This window comes from Herpailurus yagouaroundi, unplaced genomic scaffold, assembly GCF_014898765.1.
Source record: "Herpailurus yagouaroundi ecotype Mexico unplaced genomic scaffold, PumYag 201, whole genome shotgun sequence".
NCBI lineage: Eukaryota > Metazoa > Chordata > Mammalia > Carnivora > Felidae > Herpailurus > Herpailurus yagouaroundi.
The window spans coordinates 4561972-4585329 of record NW_024412432.1 but is presented as its reverse complement, the minus strand read 5'-3'; the positions used below and the strand labels follow the sequence as shown (position 1 = coordinate 4585329).

General features: G+C 41.5%; 1 protein-coding gene across 9 annotated transcripts in view; it reads right to left on the bottom strand.

The window, feature by feature from the left end:
* Positions 1-4300: 4300 nt before the first annotated feature.
* The window catches only part of TUT7 (terminal uridylyl transferase 7), a 62206-nt gene continuing 43148 nt past the window's right edge, over positions 4301-23358 (bottom strand). For 6 of the 9 annotated variants that reach the window (XM_040450262.1, XM_040450264.1, XM_040450261.1 and 3 more), the window contains exons 23-29: positions 22256-22303; positions 22078-22169; positions 20357-20472; positions 18921-19246; positions 16892-16968; positions 16470-16533; positions 4301-5362 (exon numbers count right to left, since the gene is read on the bottom strand). In XM_040450262.1, the coding sequence (XP_040306196.1) occupies positions 5295-5362; positions 16470-16533; positions 16892-16968; positions 18921-19246; positions 20357-20472; positions 22078-22169; positions 22256-22303 (791 nt within the window). In that variant the 3' untranslated portion in view covers positions 4301-5294. Of the gene's footprint in view, positions 5363-9362; positions 9374-16469; positions 16534-16891; positions 16969-18920; positions 19247-20335; positions 20473-22077; positions 22170-22255; positions 22304-23358 lie in introns of those variants that run through there. The other 3 variants (XM_040450269.1, XM_040450268.1, XM_040450270.1) reach the window with 3 other exon arrangements.

Below are 23358 nucleotides of genomic sequence, written 5' to 3'. Positions count from 1 at the left end.
CGCCCCGCGCGAGCCCGCCCCCGCTGCCGCCATTGGGCGGGCCGTGTGAGTGACGGACAGAGGGCGGGGCGCGGAGCTCCGGCCATGGGCACGTGACTTGATAGGCGCAAGGGCCCGGGGGCAAGGTTGTCTTTGCAAGGACGGCCTTCGCGCTATGTGGGGAGTGGGGCTGGGGCGCGCAGAACGCCTGCACTTGTGGACTCTGGAGGCGTGTCGCTCCACGACCTGCCCCTGGGCAAGCTGCGGCGTCACTCCTTAAGAACGCTGAGCCACTAGCGCTGGTGCTCTCCAAAGCAGAAGGGTTCCGAGTCGCAGGTACACACGTTGGTCTTCCTTTTGGTTCAGCTAGGCAGTTCTTAAGAGCATGGACTTACCGCAGAATTGCGAAATAAACAACCCAAATACTCACCAGGCTACCTCCTCACCGCGGGCTGTACTGCACCGGATGTTGGAAGATGGTGCTAATGCAAGTTTTGCTTTTAGGTGCTGACTTTGGAACGCCGACCAACCCGAAGATGTGATTGGACAGATCTGTCAACATTCATAGCGAGAACCATTCCGTAAGATTGGTTGAACGCCTGTTTGTCAGACCTTGTAGTGGCTGCTCAGGGCCTCCTGCCTTTTAATTCTCCAAGTACACCTAAGCTTTAGGCATTATACCAGGCATGCACTCACAGGAAGCCTGGTCAATGGAGGGTCCAGGAAAGAATGAGAGATCCTGGAGAACAGAAGTGCTGCAGGGTTAGCAGTAGGGGGGAGGAGGAGAACGTAAAGGATGGGTGGCTTTTCTCGTGGAAGTGCTAGAGGTAGAGGGGAAAAGTAGGATCTGTGGAATTGTGATGGCGAGGAAAGATTCTTGCTCAGTGTTTTGATGTGAAAAGAACTAATCAGTGTGTTTTAGAGCCCAATTTATCTTTCATCCCCTAGAGCCTATAGGTTTGGATGGTTCAGAATTCCCTTAGGTAGTTCTGTCTCCCTGCTACTGAAATAGAACTGCACGACAGCAAGAGAATGGTTATCTTTGCCTCTAAGCCCTCTAAGCACAAAAGAAGCAGTGAGATTAGGCAATGGTAGTATGGTAGGTTTGTATCTTGGCTTCCTCTCCCTAGCTCGGTGATTTGGGACGGGGTATTTTACTTCTTGTGCCCTTCCTCTTACTGATGCTAAGAAGACTAAATGGAAAGCCCTTAGAAGATTGTATGGCACCTAAGTACTAGAAACTCAATAAAGGTTGCTAGTTATTCATGGATAAAGATGTCATATACTGTGAAACCGTGGAACCACAGCGGTGGATACACATGCCATTCCACATTTGTCGAAACCCACAGAACGTGTCACACCAAGAATGAATCCTAATGTAAACAACGGACTTTGGGCGATAATGTTGTGTCCACATAGGCTGTCAGTTCTAACAAATACCCGACCCTGGTGCAGGATGTGGATAGTGGAGGGTTTTGGCTTGTGTGGGGACAGGGGTATCTGGGAATTCTGTACTTTCCATTGTTTTGTTGTGAACCTAAAACTGCTCTGAAAAATAGTGTTAATAAAACGTAAAAAAAAAAAAAAAGCCATGTATCATTCTTAATTATTGAAATATCATTATGTAGTCATGTAGCACGTTACAGGTTTCAAAAGCACCCTCGAGGGGCGCCTGGGTGGCTCCGTCGGTTAAGCACCGACTTCGGCTCAGGTCATGATCTCAGGGTTCCTGAGTTCGAGCCAGGCGTCTGGCTCTGTGCTGACAGCTGGGAGCCTGGAGCCTGCTTCGGATTCTGTGTCTCCCTCTTTCTCTGCCCCTCCCCTGCTCATGCTGTCTCTCTCTCAAAAAAATAAACAAACATTAAAAAAAAATTTAAAGCACCCTCGAGCACATAGTCTCATAGCAGCCTCACCGTTTTTTTTAGGCAGGTGTATTGGCATAGCTAGTTTAAAAATGATACATAAACTCTGGCCTTTTAGTAGAGTGTGCCAGAAAGTATTTTTAAAATCTAGTTCTAAATGTTCTGATTCAAGATCCCATGTATGCTTGATTCGTTCATCTATTTAATACACACTACTCAGTTTTGTTTTAACTTGGCTGGCTGTTTTGCATGTGAGTGGTAAGTCCCATAATCTACTTGTTCGTGGGTCAGGCATACCTACTGTTATTTGAAACTGGTGTAGGTGGCTGAGCTAAACTGGCGTTAGAAGAAAGCTTTCACGACTGTATAAGAAATATGTGAGCGCCCTTATCTCAGGGCAGCAGCTGCCCTGGGGAGTCAGGAGGCGGCCGTAGTTAACTGCTGAAGGAGTTGGCAAGCTGGAACCACATTTAGATTCCCACCAATAGGAAGAACTTAAAATAGGGAAATGTTTAACACTGTGCACTTTGGCCCTTAGTTTCAGGGTTCTAGAAGGTTAAAGTGTTTTCCTAGTAAGACCTCCCTTGAGCATCACTGCTCTGGGAAAGGGCAGATATGCTTTCCATTTTGCAGGCAAGGAAACTGAACTACGCAGAGAGAGGCTACCTACGGGGATTGCCACAGTCTGCTGGAAAACTGGCAGAGCCAGACCCTAATTAAGTCTAGAATTCCACCCCGTGAAATGCGCTAAATTCTTGACGGCTGCTGTGTAAACACACCTGCTTTCAAACAAAAAAGTACTGAGCGCATCTTCATGGTTTTATCGGAGTTTTGTTGAATTCTATTTTCTTGTCAACAAATTTCTTTTTTTTTTTTTGCCTGTAATACTACGAACCCTTTTGACCTTCCTACCCAGGATTTTTTCCACTCAGGAACTTTTTTTTTTTAAATAAAACCATTTGTGAAACACATTTGAAAATGAAAAGTATACTGAAGTCATGTCAGAACATTTTAGTAACGTCTCAGAAAATGCGCACACTGTTGATATGTACGCGCTGAGCAAGGGATTAAAACATGTAGACTGGGGCTGGAAGAATAGATTTCATCTTCCTGTTTGTTCCCGAGAGGCGGAGGAAAGGAGAAGTGGGCTAGTGGAGCCTTCGTGGAGCCTGCTGAGAGACAGGCCAGCTGTGCCTCAACGGTAACTGCGCCCCAGGGGCTGGCCTCAGCGTGGGGCAGATGTGGCTGTCCCCTGGCTGGGGTGCTAAGAAGGGGCTGTGACCAGGCCCATGCCAAGGGAGCAAAGAACCTAGGGTCATCCATTCTCCAGGGCTGGTAAACACTGGTCACTGTCCCGTCGATCCAGTGTGAGGGACTGAAATCCAGAACAGGAATTAGAATAAAATGTAGGAAGCTTTTTAACATTCTCAAAAGGATATAAGAAAACATGGTTTCCATAAAGAGGAAGATAATTAAAATTGAGAGGAAAGGGAAGGTGGCTGAAATAAGCTGAAGACAATTATAAATGAAATGACAAAATCCACATGAGAAACAGCAAACAGCAGAATGACACCAAAAATCCAGTCACTCATGTGGAGATTAAATTTGAAAAGTGTTCCTAGCATGGAGAAAGAGGAATACTGAAAAGAAGACAAAAGCATTTTTGAGAAAAAAAAAAAAAAAAAATTAAGAACACACGTTCCCAAGATGGAAAAAACCCAACCACCAAAAAACCAAACTGGGCTAGAGATACATGGGATTTGCTTTGGTTTCAGACAAAAGTCACTGACACAAACTTATAGGGATAAACAAACACTGGAGCATCCAAGCAGAAAAATAAAACCTACCAGGAAACAAAAATTCGGCCGGTCTCTGATTTCTGCTATCAGGCCAGAAGACCGCATCACTAAGCTTTCCAAAGAAAGTGTGACGAGAAGTGTGTGCCCGGTCAAGCTCACTTTCAAGTTGAAGGCAAGAGAAATCAGAAGAGGAGCAGCTGAGGAAAGTCATGGGGAGCAGCTTCGGCCCCGGGTACATAATTCATGCTTTACTTCAGGAGTTTGGGTTCGTTAAAGCTGAGTAAGGAACGATCGCTGATCCTAGCACAACTTGCCCAGATTCTGTAGTTCCTCGCGATAGGATTCTTCCTTAGCTGGAATATGTCTTCCAGTAGGTGAAAAGAAAGGCTCACAGATGTCTTATTTTCCGAGCCCTCTCCTACCTGGGAACGCTTGCCCAGCAAACACCCTCTCCGTCCTTCTCTGTTTCCATCCCCCCAAGTCTGTGCCTCTCCTCTGCGCGTTCCCAGAGCTTGGCGCACAGTGGGGCCGATGACCAGCAGCTGGCATGAGCACAAGGAGAGGGGGCGCCAGATGAAGAGGAGCAGTTCTGTACTGCCCTCCCTCCCTCCGGTTTCCTCACGACATTAGGACTCTCGCTAGAAAGGAATGTGGATAAAATTACAGGTTGAAAGTCTGATTTTATTTCAAAATGATAAATAAACCGAGGCATAGTTCTGGCCACGTACTACTTCTGGAAGGGCTTGTGGAGTTAGAGAAACAGTTCCAGGAGGGCTCCAGTCAGACCCCAAAATGACACCAACCAAACTTGTGATTGGCAGAGATGGCCTCTTTCATCTTCAGGGAGTTTTAAAAGTTCTCCACCCTAATTTCAGAGTATCATAAAAAGTAAAAAGCACTTCTATATTTTGTCGTTTTTCCTTTGAAAATGTTTTTAGCAGCAAACAGGACTATTCGTTTCCCTTACTTCATTTGTAGGAGCATAGTAATTTTATGTCAACTTAAAATTAGAGAGGGGGAAAAAAACCAAAGCCCCTCAGTGGAGCTGCATACCCCGGAAGGCTCACACAAATATGTACGCGTGTTCGCGTCATCACTTCTACAAATATCAATGAAATCGGCTTGTAAATCGTAGTAAATACAGTAGTAGCGGTTCACACATATTTGATATGCTTTCACACAAGGATTCAGTAAACAACAATAAATATAATCTCCCCTCTTCAAAACAAAAAAGGGATTTATAGATGGAAAAAAAGGGGTAATTTACTAGGGGTTTATCAGCACACCAGTTTTAGTGTGCTCTGAAAGAATTAAAAACCATGAAATTGTATTCACTGAATACTGGCCCATAATTATGCTTTTTTTTTTTTTTTTTTAAACCTGGCTTAAAAAAAAAAATAAAACCTGGCTTAAATACATACGTCATGGCTTTCTCTTAAAATCCTTATATCTATGGGGATTTGTCGTAGGTTAAGACTCTATTAATTTTTTTTTCCTCATTAACAATTTCATTAAGTTAAAAAAAAAATCTGACATTTCCCTAGAGTGTTAAGTAGAAGCCTGATCTACACTGCTGTGTCCTGTGAAATGAACCTAATTTCAAAGAGAATGGGCCCGCCTGAGTGGCCATTTAGAGTGCTGCATTTTCCTTCCCTCATGATTCCTGCTGGGTCCTCTTCGCTGAGGCTTTTCCCTGAGTCATATATTTACTGGAAAGGCTACCTAGAGGGGGGGAAGAAAAAACCCAACATAAATAAAACAAGCCTCACTTTATCACAAAAGCCATAAGATTACTTCTTATTATTCATTATTTACAGAAACTTTTCACACTGGCATTGGTCACTTGTTTTGGATTGAGCGAGTAGGGCTAGGTAAAAAAAAGGGCACGTATGGAACATGATCAATTAAACACACACCTAGTCAAAATTCTTTCTAAAGGCAGGCAAGTTGGTAGAGTGACATCATTCTAATACAGTGGCGTGTTCATTATGTCCATATTGGTGTAGAAGGTCAGTGGACTTTTCAAAACCCCTGCTTTGCATAGATCAGTGTCTTCGTTTACAACCACACAGAACAGATTGCAAAAAACTCTTTGGTTAGAAATAAATATCTTGCATCACTACTTTGTGGATATGAACCTGTGGATGGTCACATTCTAGCAATAACTTACGGATGTAAAAAGGAAAAAAGAACATTTATTATATTTACAGGAGGACAGAAATGTAGATTACTAATTAAAACCATACTACAGAACAGTTAATAAGTCTTGTTCTGGAGCATAAACAAATAGATCAATGAAACAAGAAAACTGAAAATTCTTAAGTGATTACATATAAGAAAGTAGTATATGCCAAGCGTTGCATTTTTTTTTTTTTAACGTTTATTTATGAGACAGAGAGAGAGCATGAACGGGGGAGGGGCAGAGAGAGAGGGAGAGACAGAATCGGAAGCAGGCTCCAGGCTCTGAGCCATCAGCCCAGAGCCCGACGCGGGGCTCGAACTCATGGACCGTGAGATCGTGACCTGAGCTGAAGTCGGACGCTTAACCGACTGAGCCACCCAGGCGCCCCAAGGGTTGCATTTTTAACCAATGAGGTAAAGTATGGATTGTTCAATAACTGGTACTGTGTCAAATAAGTATTTTGGGAGAAAGGGGGCTTAGGTATCTTTCTTACAACATATCCTTCCTCTCCACACAATTCCAAATGAATTAAGTTTGAGAATTAAATAGAAGAGAGTCAAAGTGTAAGAAGTAGTGAATATTTATATAATTTTGGGGTGGGGAAGTTTCCTAAGCTTTACCAATGAAAAAGGCTTGCTATGCTTACTACTAAAGAATTTACAAGTCAATAGGGAAAAGATGAACACCAACATACAGCTGGGAAAATGAAAAGCAATTTTGGGAAGAGGAAAAAAAAAAGCAGGAGTATATATAACAAACATTCAGTATCATTGGGTGATCAAAGAAATGCAAATTAAAATAATTTTTGATCACCAAATTGAAGGAAGATCAGAAGGACAGAGAGGTGGTTAGGAATTTTGCTAAATGAATAGTCATAGAAACCTAATAATAACTTAAGTATGCAAATAACTTAAATGTCCAAAACTTGTGATATGGCTAATGGAATATGAGGTATGCATAGGACAATTAATAACATAAAAAGCTATAAAACCACATGAATAGTATTTTCGTAAACATGAAAAGTTAAAAACAAATGAAAAATCCCATCAATCATGTTTGGTGCCTCATTTTCCTTATCTGTAAAATGTGGGCCCTTACACCTATCCGCATTGGGATTATTGTGAAGAATAGATCAATTAATACAGATAAAACAACTAAACAGTACCTGGTACACAGAAAGTACTCAATAAATGTTAGCCATTATTAGTGCATTGATAGAAAAAGATGGGAAGACTTTACTTCCAAAACCTAAATAGTAGTTATGCTCTAGAATTAGGTATAAATGGCTCTTTTTTCTTTATTTTGCTTAACTATCTACATTTTCTAAGGTAAACATATTAAGTACGCAAATAGAAATTTATGCCCCACAGAAGCAAACTTTTCAAAGTATAGCATCTAGATGATCAACTCATAGTGAAAAATGAGTGCTATCAGGAAGAAGCAAAGCATTCTCCTGTGGTATTTATACCCTAGAGTATCTACAGGCAACAAATCTTTGATATTCTGAACCGCCCAAAGTATCTAGGATCGACTTTTCATTCAAGGGACAAAAAGTTTATATCACTACACCTCATACTTTACATACAATCCAGATGGGTTAAAGATCTAAACAGAAAAAATAAAGTTTTAAAGGTATTGGAAGAAAATATAGATGGGTATCTTATAAGGGAAGAATTTCTTGAAAAAAATTTTTTTTAATGTTTATTTTTGAGAGCAGAACACGAGCAGGGAAGGAAGGAGCAGAGAGAGAGGGAGACACAGAATCCGAAGCAGGCTCTAGGCGCTCGAACCCATGAACCGTGAGATCATGACCTGAGGCAAAGTTGGACGCTTAACTGACTGAGCCACCCAGGTGCCCGAGGAAGAATTTCTTAAAGATGACCCTAAAATCACTGAGCCACATGACCATGAAAACTAATCATGTAAAGTCAATCATTTGATTATCTTAAAATTTAAAACTCTGGAATGGCAACAGACCCAAGTAGAAAGACAAGATATACTAGAGGAAGATACATAGAATGTATATAATAAAGGAGTAGTATTCAGAATAAATGAAGAACACTTACAAATTAATAAGGAAACAATAATGCAACAGGAAAATGGGCAAATGATAGGAACAGAGACTTCACAGAAGAACTCCAACTGGTCAGCAAACAAGTAAGATGGGCTAATGATATGAACAGGCAATTCACAGAAGAATAACTCCAACTGCTTAATAAACAAAAACATCACCACAGTCTAGAAAATATACATGAGAACACGACCAAAGTATTTTTCACCTATCAGGGTTGCTGGTGGGAGTGGCAATTATTTCAACCAATAATTGACCATATCTAACTAAACTGAAAATGCACATATGTAATGACTCAACAGTTTGACTTCTAGGTATAAAAACTATAGAATCGCTCATATATGCTCAAGGAGACTCAGAAAAGAATGTTCACTACAGCACTGTTTATAGTAACAAAAAAACAAATGCAACCTAAATGCTCATGTGCTAGGTAATGTATAAAATATTCTGTATTCATACATGGAATACTGGAAGAAAAATAATACTAAATGTATAAATAGCAATATATATTCATTTCAAAATTACTTCATTAAATAGATATGAAAAAGCAGGTTGTAGAACATTCTTATTACACAGTATAATACATCATTTAAATTAAAAAAATCACCAAGGACACATTCGTTAAAGGCTACATATGCAAGTTTAGAAAAGAACTGGAAGAACATCTGAATGCATAACAGATGCCTCTGGGGTGGAGGGGACACGATGCATGGAGTGGGTATGGGATGGTAGCCAAAGGGGACTTGTACCATCTTAATGATCTTTTATTAAAAAAAGATTGAAAAGAAAATGTGAAAAAAATTAAGTCCATTCTCTAATAGATGGCTTATATCTGTATCTTTACATTTTCTCCAAAATGTTCACAAACTGCTCTTTTCTAAGAATAGTACTAACAGTCTTATTACTACATCCCCTATATATAAAAATAAATCTCCTGGAACCTGAAGAAATTTCCTATAAAAAATGTGCATGTAAAAACGTAAAACCACTAGAAATAAAACGTGGATGAACTTTCATGTAATGAGGGGCAAGAACAAGAAATTTACAAAACTATAAGCATGACTTGAAAGGACCTAAAAGTTGGCTAGATGAAACTACTAAACCAAACAAGCAAGTGACTACGTGGCAAAACGAATCATAAATGAGGCTGAAAGAATAATAAACTGGGATGGTAGCGGTGAAGGACAGAACATGTGACAAAACATGTATGGCTTTCTATGTGGAAAGAGCTAAAGACCAAAGATGAATACCCTAATTGAAAAACACAGAGACAGAAACATGAAGAAATACAAATGAAAACATGAAAAATATGAGCCTTCAATGGAGGATACAAGCCAATTGGCAAAAGGGGCTGTTGCCATGACGTGAGGGTAGGGGAAACAGGCTGTCAGGGACTCCTTGGGATTGTCAATAATCCCGTTTTGGCATTGCTGGCATCACTGTGAAAACGTGCATACTTTTTAACCTATCGCTCTTCTGACTAGGAATTTATCCTGAGGAAGTAACTAGGCAAATGTGCCTGATAGAGTTTTATATAAACAGTGGTCTTGAAACTCGGGCACGTGTATTACTGAGCCAATGGAACAGGACAAGAGGGCAGGGAGCTTGAGGGGACTTGACGGCAGTGTTCCAAGGCTCTGGGCTGGTTCTCAGGAGGCACACCTGTCTTTCATTCACAGTTCTTCTCCTACTTTAAAAAAGAGTGGCATGTCTCCTACTCATCCAAATATTAATGTGGTATGTGGATCTGGGGTGCTGAAATGCTGGTATCTGTGGTCAGTGTGAATGCTTCTAATAAAAACCCCAAATTTTTAGCTTTCATAAAAATTACATTGATAGCTATGATCATCAAAAATTACTTCCTGATGATACATTACTATGTAATTTTTGGGCATTTAGTTAAAAAGAAATGACAATAACTGAGTGGCACTGTTGTAAAACATCTTCCATTCCCTGAAAAAGTATCTGTTATTTTTAGTATCCTATCATAGAGACTACTGAGGTTTGTTGATGGTTGCCAACTATAAAAACAAAAGATTCAGGAAAAAAAAAATGGTTAAGGAACATCATTTCATTCCTGCAATAAGCAGTATTGATCCAACAATACATGAATGCATGGAGAAATCCCATCTATCTCACTGAATGGCCATCACATTTGGTATGTGAATGTAAAAATTTTGGGGGGCGCCTGAGTGGCTCAGTTAGTAGAGCATCCGACTCTTGATTTCAGCTCAGGTCATGATCTCACAGTCATGGGATCAAGCCCTGTGTCGGGCTCCACACAGAGCATGGAGCCTGCTTAAAATTCTCTCTCTCTGCCCCATCTCTGACTTGTGCAAAACAAACAAACAAAAAAAACAACAAAAAAACCCCACAGTTTTTTCACCCATAAAAAGGTCATTTTTAATGAAAATTTGTTAACATTTGATCAATTATATATTCTAATGCAAAACTCAATTTAGAAATTTTCATACTTTGACCAAGATCATAACGATCCAATGTATAAATATTTTTGTTACAGATGAGTAGGATAGGCTGATTAATAAAATGCTTGAATTTTAATCTTTTTTTCTAGGATTTTAATAAAAAAAATTTTTTTACGTTTATTTATTATTTTTGAGAGAGAGTGTGGCAGAGACAAAGGGGGACAGAGGATCCGAAGCAGGCTATGCGCTGACAGCAGAGAAGCATGATGTGGGTCTTGAACTCATGAACTGCAGATCATGACCTAGGCTGAGAGGTCAGAGGCTTAACTGACGGAGCCACCCAGGCGCCCCTTAAAATTTTATTTTTAAGGAATCTCTATATTCAACATGGGGCTTGAACTTATAACCCTGAGATCAAGAGTCGCATGCTCTACCGACTGAGTCACCTGGGTGCTCCTAAAATGCTTGAAATATATATGATAAAAATATACCACCTTAAGATGAAAGTAAAACAAAGGAATTCAAGGAGGAAAGTAAAATGATATAAAATTTCTGCCTGTTAAACAGCTGTAAATGAATAGTAGCTCATATGAAAAAGCATATTAATTTCATTTGAAACATTTAAGGCTAATTGAGAAGTTTTACTTTAAAATGTCAATATTTATTTTAAAAGACCCCAGGCGTTATATACTTTGCAATTCTAATGAAAAATATAGATATCAACTTAAAAATATATGAGATGTATGGGTTTTCTCCATTTTGGGGGAAGAATATGAAAGCAAAACAAGTCCTGGAAGACACTGACATACCAAATATTTGAAAATAGCTAGTCCATTAATAAGGAATGATTAAATAAATAATGGTATATTCACATACTGGAATATCAAAAAGGGTATCAAAAAGAATGATCTGTACTCAATAATAAGGTCTCCCCATATTGTTTACAAAGGTACTTCTGTTATTATATTTTTTAAGAGATTTTGTTTTTAAGTAATCTCTACACCCAATTTGGGACTTGAATTTACAACTCTGAGATCGAGAGTCACATGCTCTACTGACTGAGCCAGCCAGGTGCCCTTATCATAAAGACCCCCCTTTTTTTTTTTCAGTAGGCTTTTAAATTCTGGTCAAGGAAAAAAGTTATACTAGTATATATACATCATTATGAGGGAGAAAAGATACCACCAATCTCTTACAACATCTCCAGTTTTTAAGATTTCAAACCATGAGATTAAAATGGAATAAATGAAGAGACAGATGTAGTTTCTTTTTGTTGAAATGTAATTTTCTTTGCAAAATAGGGGAGGATTAAGGAATAGAAAAATGTTAGTTTTTTGAGATTCTCATACTGAATAAATTGTTACATGTAAACCAGAGTAATTCACTTAAGCATAAAAATCAGTTGATGGCTATGGTTCTACAACCTCCACGTACTCCTGTTTTTTTGTTAAAAACTTCCATTATACATTTGTCCTCTAAGTTAGAAGAGGTAAGTAACAGTGGGGCAGGTTTTGTTTACAACAGTAACAAGGCAGTGATAACTTGAGGGATAATATGTGCCAGATGCTGTGTGAAGGGCTTTCTGTAGATGAAATTAATCCTTACAATTGCCCTGTGAGGTGTTAGCCCCAATTTATGAATAAGGAAACTGAGGCACAGAGGTTCAGTAAGCCAGCAAATGGTTGGGCTGTACTTCAAACTCAAGTATGTCTGACCTGAAAGCTCATATTCTTGACCATTCTCCCACTTAGTTTTCCTTGTTCTTTCAAAATGTGTACACCTCTTATCAACAAGACTCACGGGACATCTAAGGCATTGTGGCAGCTGTGTGTGTGAGGCGGGGGGAGTCACAGTGAAGAACACGGGAATTCACCGAACTGTCTATCCACCGCTCTTCCCATTTGGGAGTTAAGAATTCTATACAGCCTAGTAGAAAGGAATGGAAAGTCAGGACAGAGAACTTGGCCGAGTGCTTGTTATGGGCTGGGTGTTTGAATCTCAGGGTCTGATGGGCTAAATGGTGCCATCAGCACTGGTAGATGAGACGTCTGGAGCCCAGAGAAGCCGGGCTCTTGCCTACGGCCAATAAGGCTAATAGGAGAGAACAGGAGCTGTCCTACCAGCAGCTCGCTGGGGGGCTACCCGTGCACCACACATTCAGCACTGTGGAAAAGAGCAGCTCTGGGGAAATTTAATACTACTTACAGTCGAGACATATTTCAGATTTATAATATAGATAATTTGGGTAAATACACTGTGGGTTAATTTGACAAGTCTTAATAGCTATCATATACTTACTTGAAGAGTTCAATTAAGATCGATTTTAACCACCCATTAATGTTTTCTTTTTTTTTCTGGTATGAAGTAGACATATTTATTGTAATAATTTTTCTTCTGTAGCAAATGCAAGTTTTAAGTTTTACAGTTGCTCAAAATGTTTATAAATATTCAAGTCTTATGCAGAAGATAATTACAGTAATCCTTATTGTCAATTGGTAATGCCATTTCCAAGTATATGTCCGGATGTCCAACATCTGTATTCTTCCCCCACTTACAAACAATTTATAAAATCAGAATAAACTTCTACATTCAAGATGTGTAAAAACCTTCAGCAGGAGCTATGCTGACGGATGCAGTGTAGGAGCATTGATGCAATCACCATCCCTACAAACTTCTGCGCTGCTTGCTACACACAGGTGCTGTCCTAAGTGCTTTCACATGGATTTCTCAACATCCCTACAACTCAGGGATGATTATCCCCTTGTAACAGATGAGGAAACTGAGTCAAGTAGAGGCTAAGCAGGTTTTTCAAGATCACAGAGCTAGAAATCACACCCTGCAATCTGCCTGTAGAGGTGATGTTCTTCAACACCCTGACCTTAGCAAAAGGAGCATCTTGATGAAGCAAGGATCGGTATTTTTCCTATGTGTAATGTTCTGGAAGTATCTGTTCAAGGCTGAATCTCGTAAAAACAACATTCTTTTGGCTTGTTTACATACGGTAACTCTGTGACCCTTAAACTCTCGCAGGATCTATGGGAAGTGATCCCACAAACGGCAGTGGGTCTGTTTCCCACATCTGGCTTTCAGAGGCTGCTTGTCACCCTCCTCCTCTGTCCTTCGTGGTTGCTCTCACTGTCCATCAAATTGGCTCATGACAGGGCCCCGTTCCCATTTCACTTCTGTTTGATTTTAGAGGTTTCCCACTAGAACTCTTCTTGGTTTTACATCCATGCATTCCACTGAGAACAATTACATCTTCCCTGGAAACAGCTGCTCCTGCGTTTTCTCATAGAGCCTCCTGAGTCCTTTACCTTTTCGCACACCATTCCCTTTTTAGGTAAGGGGAGTAATTCTCTCAAGATTTCTGGTTCTTTCTCTTTGAATCACCTGACCTCTGTACCAACCTAACACCCATTCCTCTTAAATTGTAATCGTAAAGAGATTTGAGGTCCCTTCACATGTTTTCTACAATCATTACACAAAACAGACCAAAAAAAAAAAAAAAAAAAAAAACCACCCTAAAATTCACATGGCATAAAAAGAAATGCCTAATCCTATTATTGTATATACTTGAGATACTTCATCTCCATCCTGACAGAAATGGAAGTAGCTAAATAATTTCATTATTCCATTTATTTTTCTCTTGTTAACAACATTCCAAGTAGAGACAACCAAACACTCCTTGTCTGGAACTCTCTTTGCTTTCCCAGGGTGGGGTCACTGCGCCCCAGCTTATTTCAGGCTGGGTGGGTGAGCGCAGGGAGGCACTCTCTCTACCGCGGGGGCTCAGAAGGCTGCCCCGGAATCGGGAGCGCTATTTCTCAGTGACGGTAGAGACAGCTTGTCTCTTCACATTCTAACTAACACAGCCACTCTCCAATCTAAAAACAGTGTGCCCACATTACACATACAACATATATGGACTGAGCATAAAATGTTGAGTTGCTTTACACTACATACAAAAATGTCGTTATATCAATGAAGTTTTAAAATTTCAGAAACTATATAATCAAGTTAAAAAGACTACACGTGCTCTATTTGCTTATACAATTTCCCTTCTTTAAACCTACTTTATTGACACACACACACACACACACACACACACACACACACGGCAAAGTTACTAAGAGGGTGGGTCTTCAGGCCAGAACTCAGAATATTTGTATCAAGTTTAAAGTTTCATCCCTTCTTACTAAAAAAAGCTAAAAAAGTGTCTCAGTATATTAAAGTTTTTCTCCCACCACCCCTCAATTTCTCCCCTTCCCTTTCAGGATCAAAAGCATACTTGAACACCAGAAGGGCCTTCAGAGCCTCCTGATCTTGCCGTCCTTTGAGCATCTGTCCACAGGCCTGGCAGGCCGGAAAGGATGCTGGGAGGTCTGGTTGCCCAGACTGGTTCCAGCGCTTCTCACCAGAAATCCCTGCAATCAGGTTTTTGTCCTCTCCACTCCAGAGGCAGGGCTCTTTTCCGACTCACTGGTGACTTCTGCACTGCCACATGCAATGCTTACTGATCAGTCTACACCGCCCCAGACTTCCCAGCAGCAGCACCCACACATGGCCAAGCCCTTCTCTGAGGCCCCTTTTCCACTGGACTCCAGGAGCCGGCTCACTTGTTCCCTCACTGACCGTCTTCTGTCAGTCTCCTTTGTTTATTTTGAGCCTCTAAATGCTTTTCTCTTTTTGTTCTGTGTTTACCTCGGAGGCGATCCCACTCCTACCCAGGCCTTCAAATACTATCTCTGCCCTGACAATACTCAAGTCTCTATCTTCAGCCTAGGCCTCTGCTCTGAACGCCCAGCTCATACATCTCATTGGCTACCTGGCATCTCTACTCAAACACCCAGCGGCCAAATTTACATGGCTAAGGCTGGACTCTTTGTGCCCAAATCTGTTCTTCCTCTTTCTCGACACAGGAAGTCCCACTTCTGGTCTTCTAGTTGCTCAGGCCAAAAATCGTAGTGTCACCTCGGGTGCATTCTGTCCTACGCAATCATCCAACCCAGCAACAGACCATGTTGGCACCACCTTCAGAATATCCAGAGCGTGACCAGTCCTCGAGTCCCCTGCTGCTTCCACCTGAGTGTGAGCCAGTGCCGGCTCTCCCCTAAGCTCCAGCAGGAGCCTCCTCATGGCTCTGTTGCCACCCTCACCTCTGCCCAGCAGACTTTTACAACGGGAACCTTTGCCATCAGAATTCCCACAATACCGCCTGTGCTCCAAAGCCTCCAAAAGCTGTCCATCTCATGGAGAGAAAGAAAGCCATCCCTGCCAGCGCTCAAGGCACCTCATGATCCAGATCCATCTACCCTGACCTCGCCTACCACCCCTCCCTGCTCACGTCACTCAGTGACACGGGGGGACAATGTGGTTTTTGTTCTGTGGTAACAGTCTAACTCCAACTTCCCCTAACTTGCCCCTCTTTTTATTTCTTTGTGTAAATGTTACTTCATCAGAGACGCCACAGTACTATCCAGCATTCCCTTCCCCTTCCCTGCTTTGTGTTTCTTAGCACCTGTTGCCATAGGGAATATTTACACCTCTCTTCTGACAAGGATGTGGAGTAAATGAGAGAAGGGGCTGGTCCACTGCTGTATCGTCAGTGTTGAGGCCCATATTCTGTGCTTAGAGGCTGGGCGGTAGGGGGGTGGTGGCTTAATCACTATTTGTTGAAGGAATGAATAAATGATGCAGCCGAGAGAAGGAGAGGGAGGGGGGCGGAGAGGGAGAGAGAGAGACAGAGAGAGAGTGAGAGAGAGAGAGAGAGAGAGAGAGAGAGAGGAGTTCAGGCCAACAATTTCTTTCTTTCCTTACTTTTGTGTAAGGTAGATAGTCTCATGAGGAGAACATACTGCTGACAAGACAGTGGCAGTTTCAAATCAGAAACAAAAAGCGTGGAAGAGGAACAAATAATTAAAGGCTATGGTTCTTACTTAGGGATGATATAGGGACCACCTTAGAGCACAGGCTCAAGCCTAACCTCTGAAGGGTGGGGGGAGGGCAGCTGTATTTGTAAAAGTTCCCCAAGTGATTCTGACGTCCAGTCCCTGTTAAAACCACATACTCAAAGGAAGCATCTCAAAAGGCATGTGGTAAACTATGCAATAAATAAAATAACACACATTTTTTTTTTTTAAACCCACATACCTGACTGGGGACTCAAAAATATGGTTGTTTTTTGTTTCTTTTTGTCTTCATGTAAAAGCACTGCCTAAAAAATGAAATAGACTGGTTTACAAAATCGAAAGGAAGAGCATCTGAAACAGCCTTAAAACCGTAACCATATCCAGAGAGGGCTGAAATTAGGCGTGTGGAAGGCAGAACTCTGCAAGTTAATTGAAAAGCAAGACAGAGACTCAGGAGCCCTGGAAGCGCCCCTGCCACCGGCACACAGCAAGCCTCACCACACGCGGCGCGGGGGTGCTGAGGGAGAAGCCAGGAGCGTTAGCCAGAAGGAAGAGGCCAGGGCCTGGGGCGCCCAGCACCTCGCCGAGGACTAGCACTCGGGAAGTGCGTGCTGACAGACAGATGAGCCAAGGGCTTCCTGCTCAGGGCTGAGCTAGGTTTACCTGAGCAAATGTGCCAGTTGGTCTCAAGGGACTAGGTGGAGGAGGGGATCCAAACACACAATCTGATTTAGACATACCTGAGGGAAAAATTAGCACTTTTTGTTCTCACTGTAAAATGAAAGCAGTAGCCCTGTTTTCAAACTTTCACAGAACATTTTTCTGTGGATGTGACAGAAGTTCCCACTGAGTATACTGCGTGGACAAAGTAACGTATTTGAAGAAACGAGAGGGGGCAGCATAATTTTCGGACAGGAAGAAGCAACTGATTTACTCCGAGTTGCTGCTGGAGGAAACGCCCCGTTCTCTACTCCCACTCCCCCCTTCCTATCTACCCATCCCTGCCCCGGGATCCCCCTGGCTCTCCTTGACTTGCTGCTACTGCCCCTGCAGCCTTCCAGAAGCACCGCTCTACCTGGAGAACTTCACTAGTAGACAACGTAGAACTTGCTACCAACTGGGAGGAAGAAACCCATCAAAGCTGGGGGATGCAGGGGCATCCCTTCACCTCTGTGTTGTAGCCAAGAGGAGCATGATGATCATGTGCTTCGTGCTACTAGTAAACACACACTGCCCGTTCTTCAGAAGGGTCTACAAAAATAACTGGTCGACTTCATTACGTCTTATCTATGCTGTTTCCAGTTTCCTCATCTGTAAACTGGGGTTATCGATACCGCATCTCATGGGGCTGGGGAGAAAATCAGAAGAGACTGCCCGCGTAAAGTACTTAAAATAGTGCCCGACTGAGTGAACGTTAGCTATGGCTATTATTTTGATTTTTCTTAAATAGATTTACTCTTATAATCATAAAAGATCTGGTCTATGTAGCACGTCAGGGCACAACGAGTTTGAATTTAAATTTGTCTGAGTGCCATCGAAGCAGGGCAAGCTGTAACTTCCATAAACACTGAAGTCCTATTTTAAAACCAATAATTAAATAATTTAAAAATATACTTTCCATATAAAGCTCCTTTAAAAAAAAATAAGTGCTCTAAAAATCTTGTCTTTAAAAAAAGAGACACTATGTTGCTGCTATGATATAATAAAACGGAAGAGAGGTACGAGTGTTCCAGGGACAATGACCGTAGAGTACTTTAAGGGAATTGTCAGCAGTGCTGACTTTTTTCCACTGTCCATACACATATGCAATTGAGGACAAACATGAAAGGTTACTACTTTAATCTAGAAAATGACTTCCCCGGGTTTCTCTTCTATGCCAATCAGATTCCATCCACTCTCTCAGGTTTGTTCGGAAAAACAAAGTGAGGGTGTGTAAACCGCTCTGTAAATCCTAACTTTTTATATGTACACAGAAGGTACCCCCACTGCTAACAGTCTGTTAAAAGGATGCCCAAAGTGGACACTTTACCCATTTAATAGAAAGGGTCAATGCAGATCCAACAACTCAAAGGGACAAGAAGTATGGATGATTTTCAAGTATGGACTGGTCATCTATCTTTCCTCATCGTAAGAATAACTCTGCTCGCTGCAGGAAAGTATTAAAACAGTCACATCCTCCTCTCTTCCGCGGTTAGAACCACCAGTCGCCATGTAACAGAGTTCCTTTCAGTGCCTTTTCTAGGCATGTGCATGTACACAGGTAAAGAGAAGTACAAGTGGCTCACTATCCACCGCTTGGGGTCCTGACATGATTCTGCTGTGCCTCCCCCATGGCCAATCACTTCCTAAGTGCACCTACTGAGAAGTGAAGCTCAAGCGGCGGCATGTTTTCTGGTCACTCAGGCTAGGGTTTCTAGGCACTGGGGATGACTGGGTTTTCCATTCACTGATCATCTTAGAAAAGTCAACCAAATGACTTTTATAAGCCTCTAAATGAAACCGGGAATAAGTTTAAGACATCTAGAGGGTCAGGGTTAAAGGAGAGGGAGGGTTCGCTTTCTTCAAAACAAAATCTTCCTCAGTAAGTAGGTTTGTTAAAGAAATAAATATATCTAAAATAGTAAAGGACTTTAAAAGAGAGATTTCCCTTGAGATGCGAGGGCAAACATCGAGGTATGACCGGTATCCATACCTGGAGAGCCTTTAAATTGCGGGCATTCCTTTTTAATGTGCCCTTCTCTTCCACAAATAAAACAACGTTTTTCTCGTAAGTCTTTGTCATCCTGCCTCTTCCATTTTTCCACTGGTGGCCTGAGGATTTTCTCTCTGCCCAGGTCGACAGCTGTCCTCACTGGCTTGGCTTTCTGAGGCGTGCACTGCACGGGCTTCTCTTCTTTTGTCAACACGTCCCTCTCTGTGTGCTTGTTCTGAATGTCTTTGTCCTCTCTGCTCCTCTTCTCTTTGTTCTCAGGGTATCTTTGGTTCAGGGTATCTTCCTGATCACGCCGCCGCCTCACTCTAGAAGATGATATAACACCAGTAGGAAAAATCTAGACAGACACCTGACCAAATATTAAGAGCACTCCAGGTTTGGGAGATGACCAGAAACAGAAAGTGTCAGAGGGAAAAACAAGAATGTAACAAATGTAAGTCCGTCTGCTCTATCAAGAAGCAACCTCAGGGTGATGGTGTAGGTTTTCTTTTTGATTTTCACAGTTACTCTAGTGCCATAAAACCAGGGTTTGCAGTTAGTGGAACTCCCTGGTTTAGTACCCTACTGTGATACGGATGTGATGAAACTCGAATTCTCCTTGGGGTGAATTCTTGAAATTCTGCGGCCCATTCTTTACTAGGCACTAGAAATTTAAGCCATGGAAGTTCCAGTTCACAAGGAAACAAGGGTTAGGAGATTTATGTTCTTAAAATGTTAAAAACATTTCTTTCTTGTTGTATCAGTGATCAGTGACTATTATCTCAATAAAAAACCAAACTACTAAATAAGAGCCTCAAATTCTAGATGGTGCCTTATTTTAAGGAGCATGTTTTTTAAATGAGTATTGTTGTCCAGCTAAGACCACACCACCCAAAACAACAGTTCGTCCCAAGCAAGCAACCCAAACCTCCCCCCTCCCCGACCCTCCTGCAAACATCACCAGAAGCATGGTGACCAAACTGAGCGGCTTCGCCACGGCAATTATTAAGGGTTAAACTGCATACAAGTGAAGGGTCCTATCTGGCAATGAACTGTAGACGAGTCTGGTACAGCTCGGTTCCTGTATACTGGAAGTGTCACTGATGTCCTGAAGGAACTCATTTCACTTTTCTCATCTCTTCTTTCACCCCTGTTGGAGAGGCCGGTGACCGAATGGCTGAGTAACAACTGGGGCAGTGACCAAAATGAGGAAAGGGGACCAGGCCTGGAAGACTGTTATCTGGAAACTCGAGGGACTTCTGGTCATCCGTGCTTAAAGGCGTGTTTTAAATCACTTCATATTCATTGCAAAAAATCATTTATCTGAGAACTGCTGGATTTAACACAAGTTTATTTTCTGTTACAACAGAACCTCATTTAAAAATTGGTACAATAAGAAAGTAAAACAGAACCACCCCTTTTGAACACGGACTTACTTTCTCCTCATAGGACAATCCTTCATGAAGTGTCCAATTTTCCCACAAATTCGGCAACATCTATCATTTGGTGCCAGCTCTCCTTCAGTTAGCACTTCTGGATCAAAAAAGTATTCCTAGCGGAACATACATATAGAAAACTATGAACGATTAATGTGAGGTCAAAACACAACAACTAACCAGGTATCGATCGGAAAACTTCTTTTGAATAACGATTACTATACTGCTTAGGGACAGTTTTACCTAAATTTCATGTTGGTTTATTCCTTTTCATCCTGCGGCCCACAGTTTCACCCTAACCATAAAGGGAGCCTGTTTTTCCAGGACATTTCTACACGAGAGCATCACACATGCCCGTGAGTCAGCTTCCCCAGGACGCGGGGGAAGCCGCGGCCAGCTAAGAAGGCTTCACTTCCTCATAAAATGAAAAGGCTAGAACCCAAAAAATTGAGGATTATGATTTGCATTACACAGACTACACAGAGCAAAAGAAAGGAGCCATGTGTTGTTGCTTTGTTTTGTTGTGGCTTTGGAGAAACATATCAGAAGGAAGGGAAGACAATGGCTGGAGTGAAGCCTCCTTGCCACTGAAATTAAGGTGAGGACCGGAAGGGAGCACGGCCATCACCTGAGAGCCTGTAAGAAATCCAAGTCTTGGGCCCTACCCCAATCCCCTGGATTAGAATCCCCAAGGACAAAACCCCCAAGGAGATCTGCTGGATCAAGTTTCAGAAGCCTTGGCGTAGAGGGCAGCCATGGCATATCTAGCCAAAACGAGACGCACAGACACAATCCAGTGCTGAGGATACCCCCCTACTCTTAATACACTCATATGCTTCAGGCTCGTTTAAAAAGTCTTTATAGAGAAAATTAGTGAAGGAAAAAAAAATTTATTTTTAACAGAAAACCCTCTAGTTTTTGCTCACTGAAGGGAATTTTTGTGCAATCTGGCTTTGTTTTTAATGAGTCCGGTCCCATAAAAATCTTGAGTATTAGGTTATAGGACACCAGCGAGCTTGCCAGCACAAGTGACACTGTCTCTCTCCTGTTCCCACTAAGAGATGCATTACTCTCAAGTAGACTGAAGGATCTAGACTTCATATGAGCAGGTGGAGGACCCTTAGCTGTGTGCGAGCTGGGCTTGGCACAGGCTGGCACGGAGCTGAATGCTGCTGGAACAGCAGTGCCATCTATGTGCGTTACCAAGGAAAAGCAGCAGCGCCAAAAGGCCTATTTTCCCACCCAGATTCCACGTGTGGCTGTTTCTCCCTGTTCTCCTAATAAATGGCCTCAGAACTGGGACGTTTAGAAAAAGGTTTTAGGGATTATTTTGTATTGCAACTGTTTATCCTGGCTAGCTTCGCCAGACTTTCAAGAGTATTTATTACTGGAGTCATGTGTACAAATTAGGTGCTTAATAAAGGCTTTTACTTTTTATTTATTTTTCAAATAAACTTAAAAAAAGTATTTTTTAATGTTTATTCACTTCTGGGAGAGAGACAGAGCATGCGTGGGGAGAGGCAGAGAGAGAGAGGGAGACAAAGAATCTGAAGCAGGCTCCAGGCTCTGACCTATCAGCACAGAGCCTGATGCGGGGCTCGAACTCATGAACCATGAGATCGTGACCTGAGCTGAAGTCAGATGCTTAACCAACTGAGTCACCCAGGTGCCCTAATAAAGGCTTTTAGAATTGTTTTTTGGTATTTCCAATGGACACTTACCATTTTTGATGGGTAGTCCTTCGGAAATCCTTTGACTGGAATACCAAACACTCTTCTACCATTAATAAATGCTTTCATTATAAAATTTGTCACTGAGAAGAAAAGAGTTAAAAATGCTCAGTTAGATGGATTAAAAGGAAAAGAGACCACATTAACATTTATAAACAAAGCAACTTACTTTTCCTTGATAATCCAGCTCCAAGATTGTGATTCAAATCAAAGGGATCTACATAAAAACAAATTAATGAGAACAAAAAAGATAATGAAATAGGAAACGCCACTATTCATACATTAACGTGTGCATAAAAGACAGAGGAAGTATTACATACTTTATCATTAATAAAAGTACAGTTGACCCTTGAACAATGTGGGGGATAGGAGCACCAACCCCCTACAAGGTCAGAATTCCACACACATATTTAGAGTCCCACAACACTTACTACTAATAGCCTACACTTGACCACAGCCTTCCCTATAACATAGTTGATTAACATATATTTTATATATGTATTATATACTACATCCTTATAATAAAGTAAGCTAAAATAAATAATATGTCGGGGCACTTGGGTGGCTCAGTGGGTTAAGCATCCAACTCTTGGTTTCAGCTTGGGTCATGATCTCATGGTTTGTGGGCTCGAGCCCTATGTCGGGCTCTGTGCTGACAGGTGCAGAGCCTGTTTGGGATTCTCTTTCCCTCTCTCTCCCTGCCCCTCCCCTGCTCTGTCTCAAAATAAATTAATAAATTAAAAAAAAAAAGAAAACATTAAGAAAATCATAAGAGAAAATATATCTACAGTACTGTATTTATTGAAAAAAACTCACATTTAAGTGGACCCACGCAGTTCAAACTCATGTTGTTCAAGAGTCAACTGTGTTAAATGACTTCCTTTTTAATGAGTTTCAAATGTGTAATACAGCTAAGTAATATATATTCCTAAATATAAGTCAAGTGTTTTCTTGAAAGTGTCCATCAGAAAAGAAGGTGTTACTTTATGTTTGATTCTCTATAGACTCCTTCCTATTATGAGGGGTTGCTTCACTTTAAACAACAAAATATTGTTTGGAGAAGACCTATTAATCGAATATTATCTAAGGGTGCTAGTTTGGGAGGCATAAAGAGGTCACAAATAGACTTAAAACATTTTAGCACTGGATGTTCCTGCTAACTAACAAGCATTTTAAGGATCACATCAGTCATCCTGGAGATCATAAAACACAAGATAAATTAAGACACACACACACACACACACACACACACACACACACACACACACACAC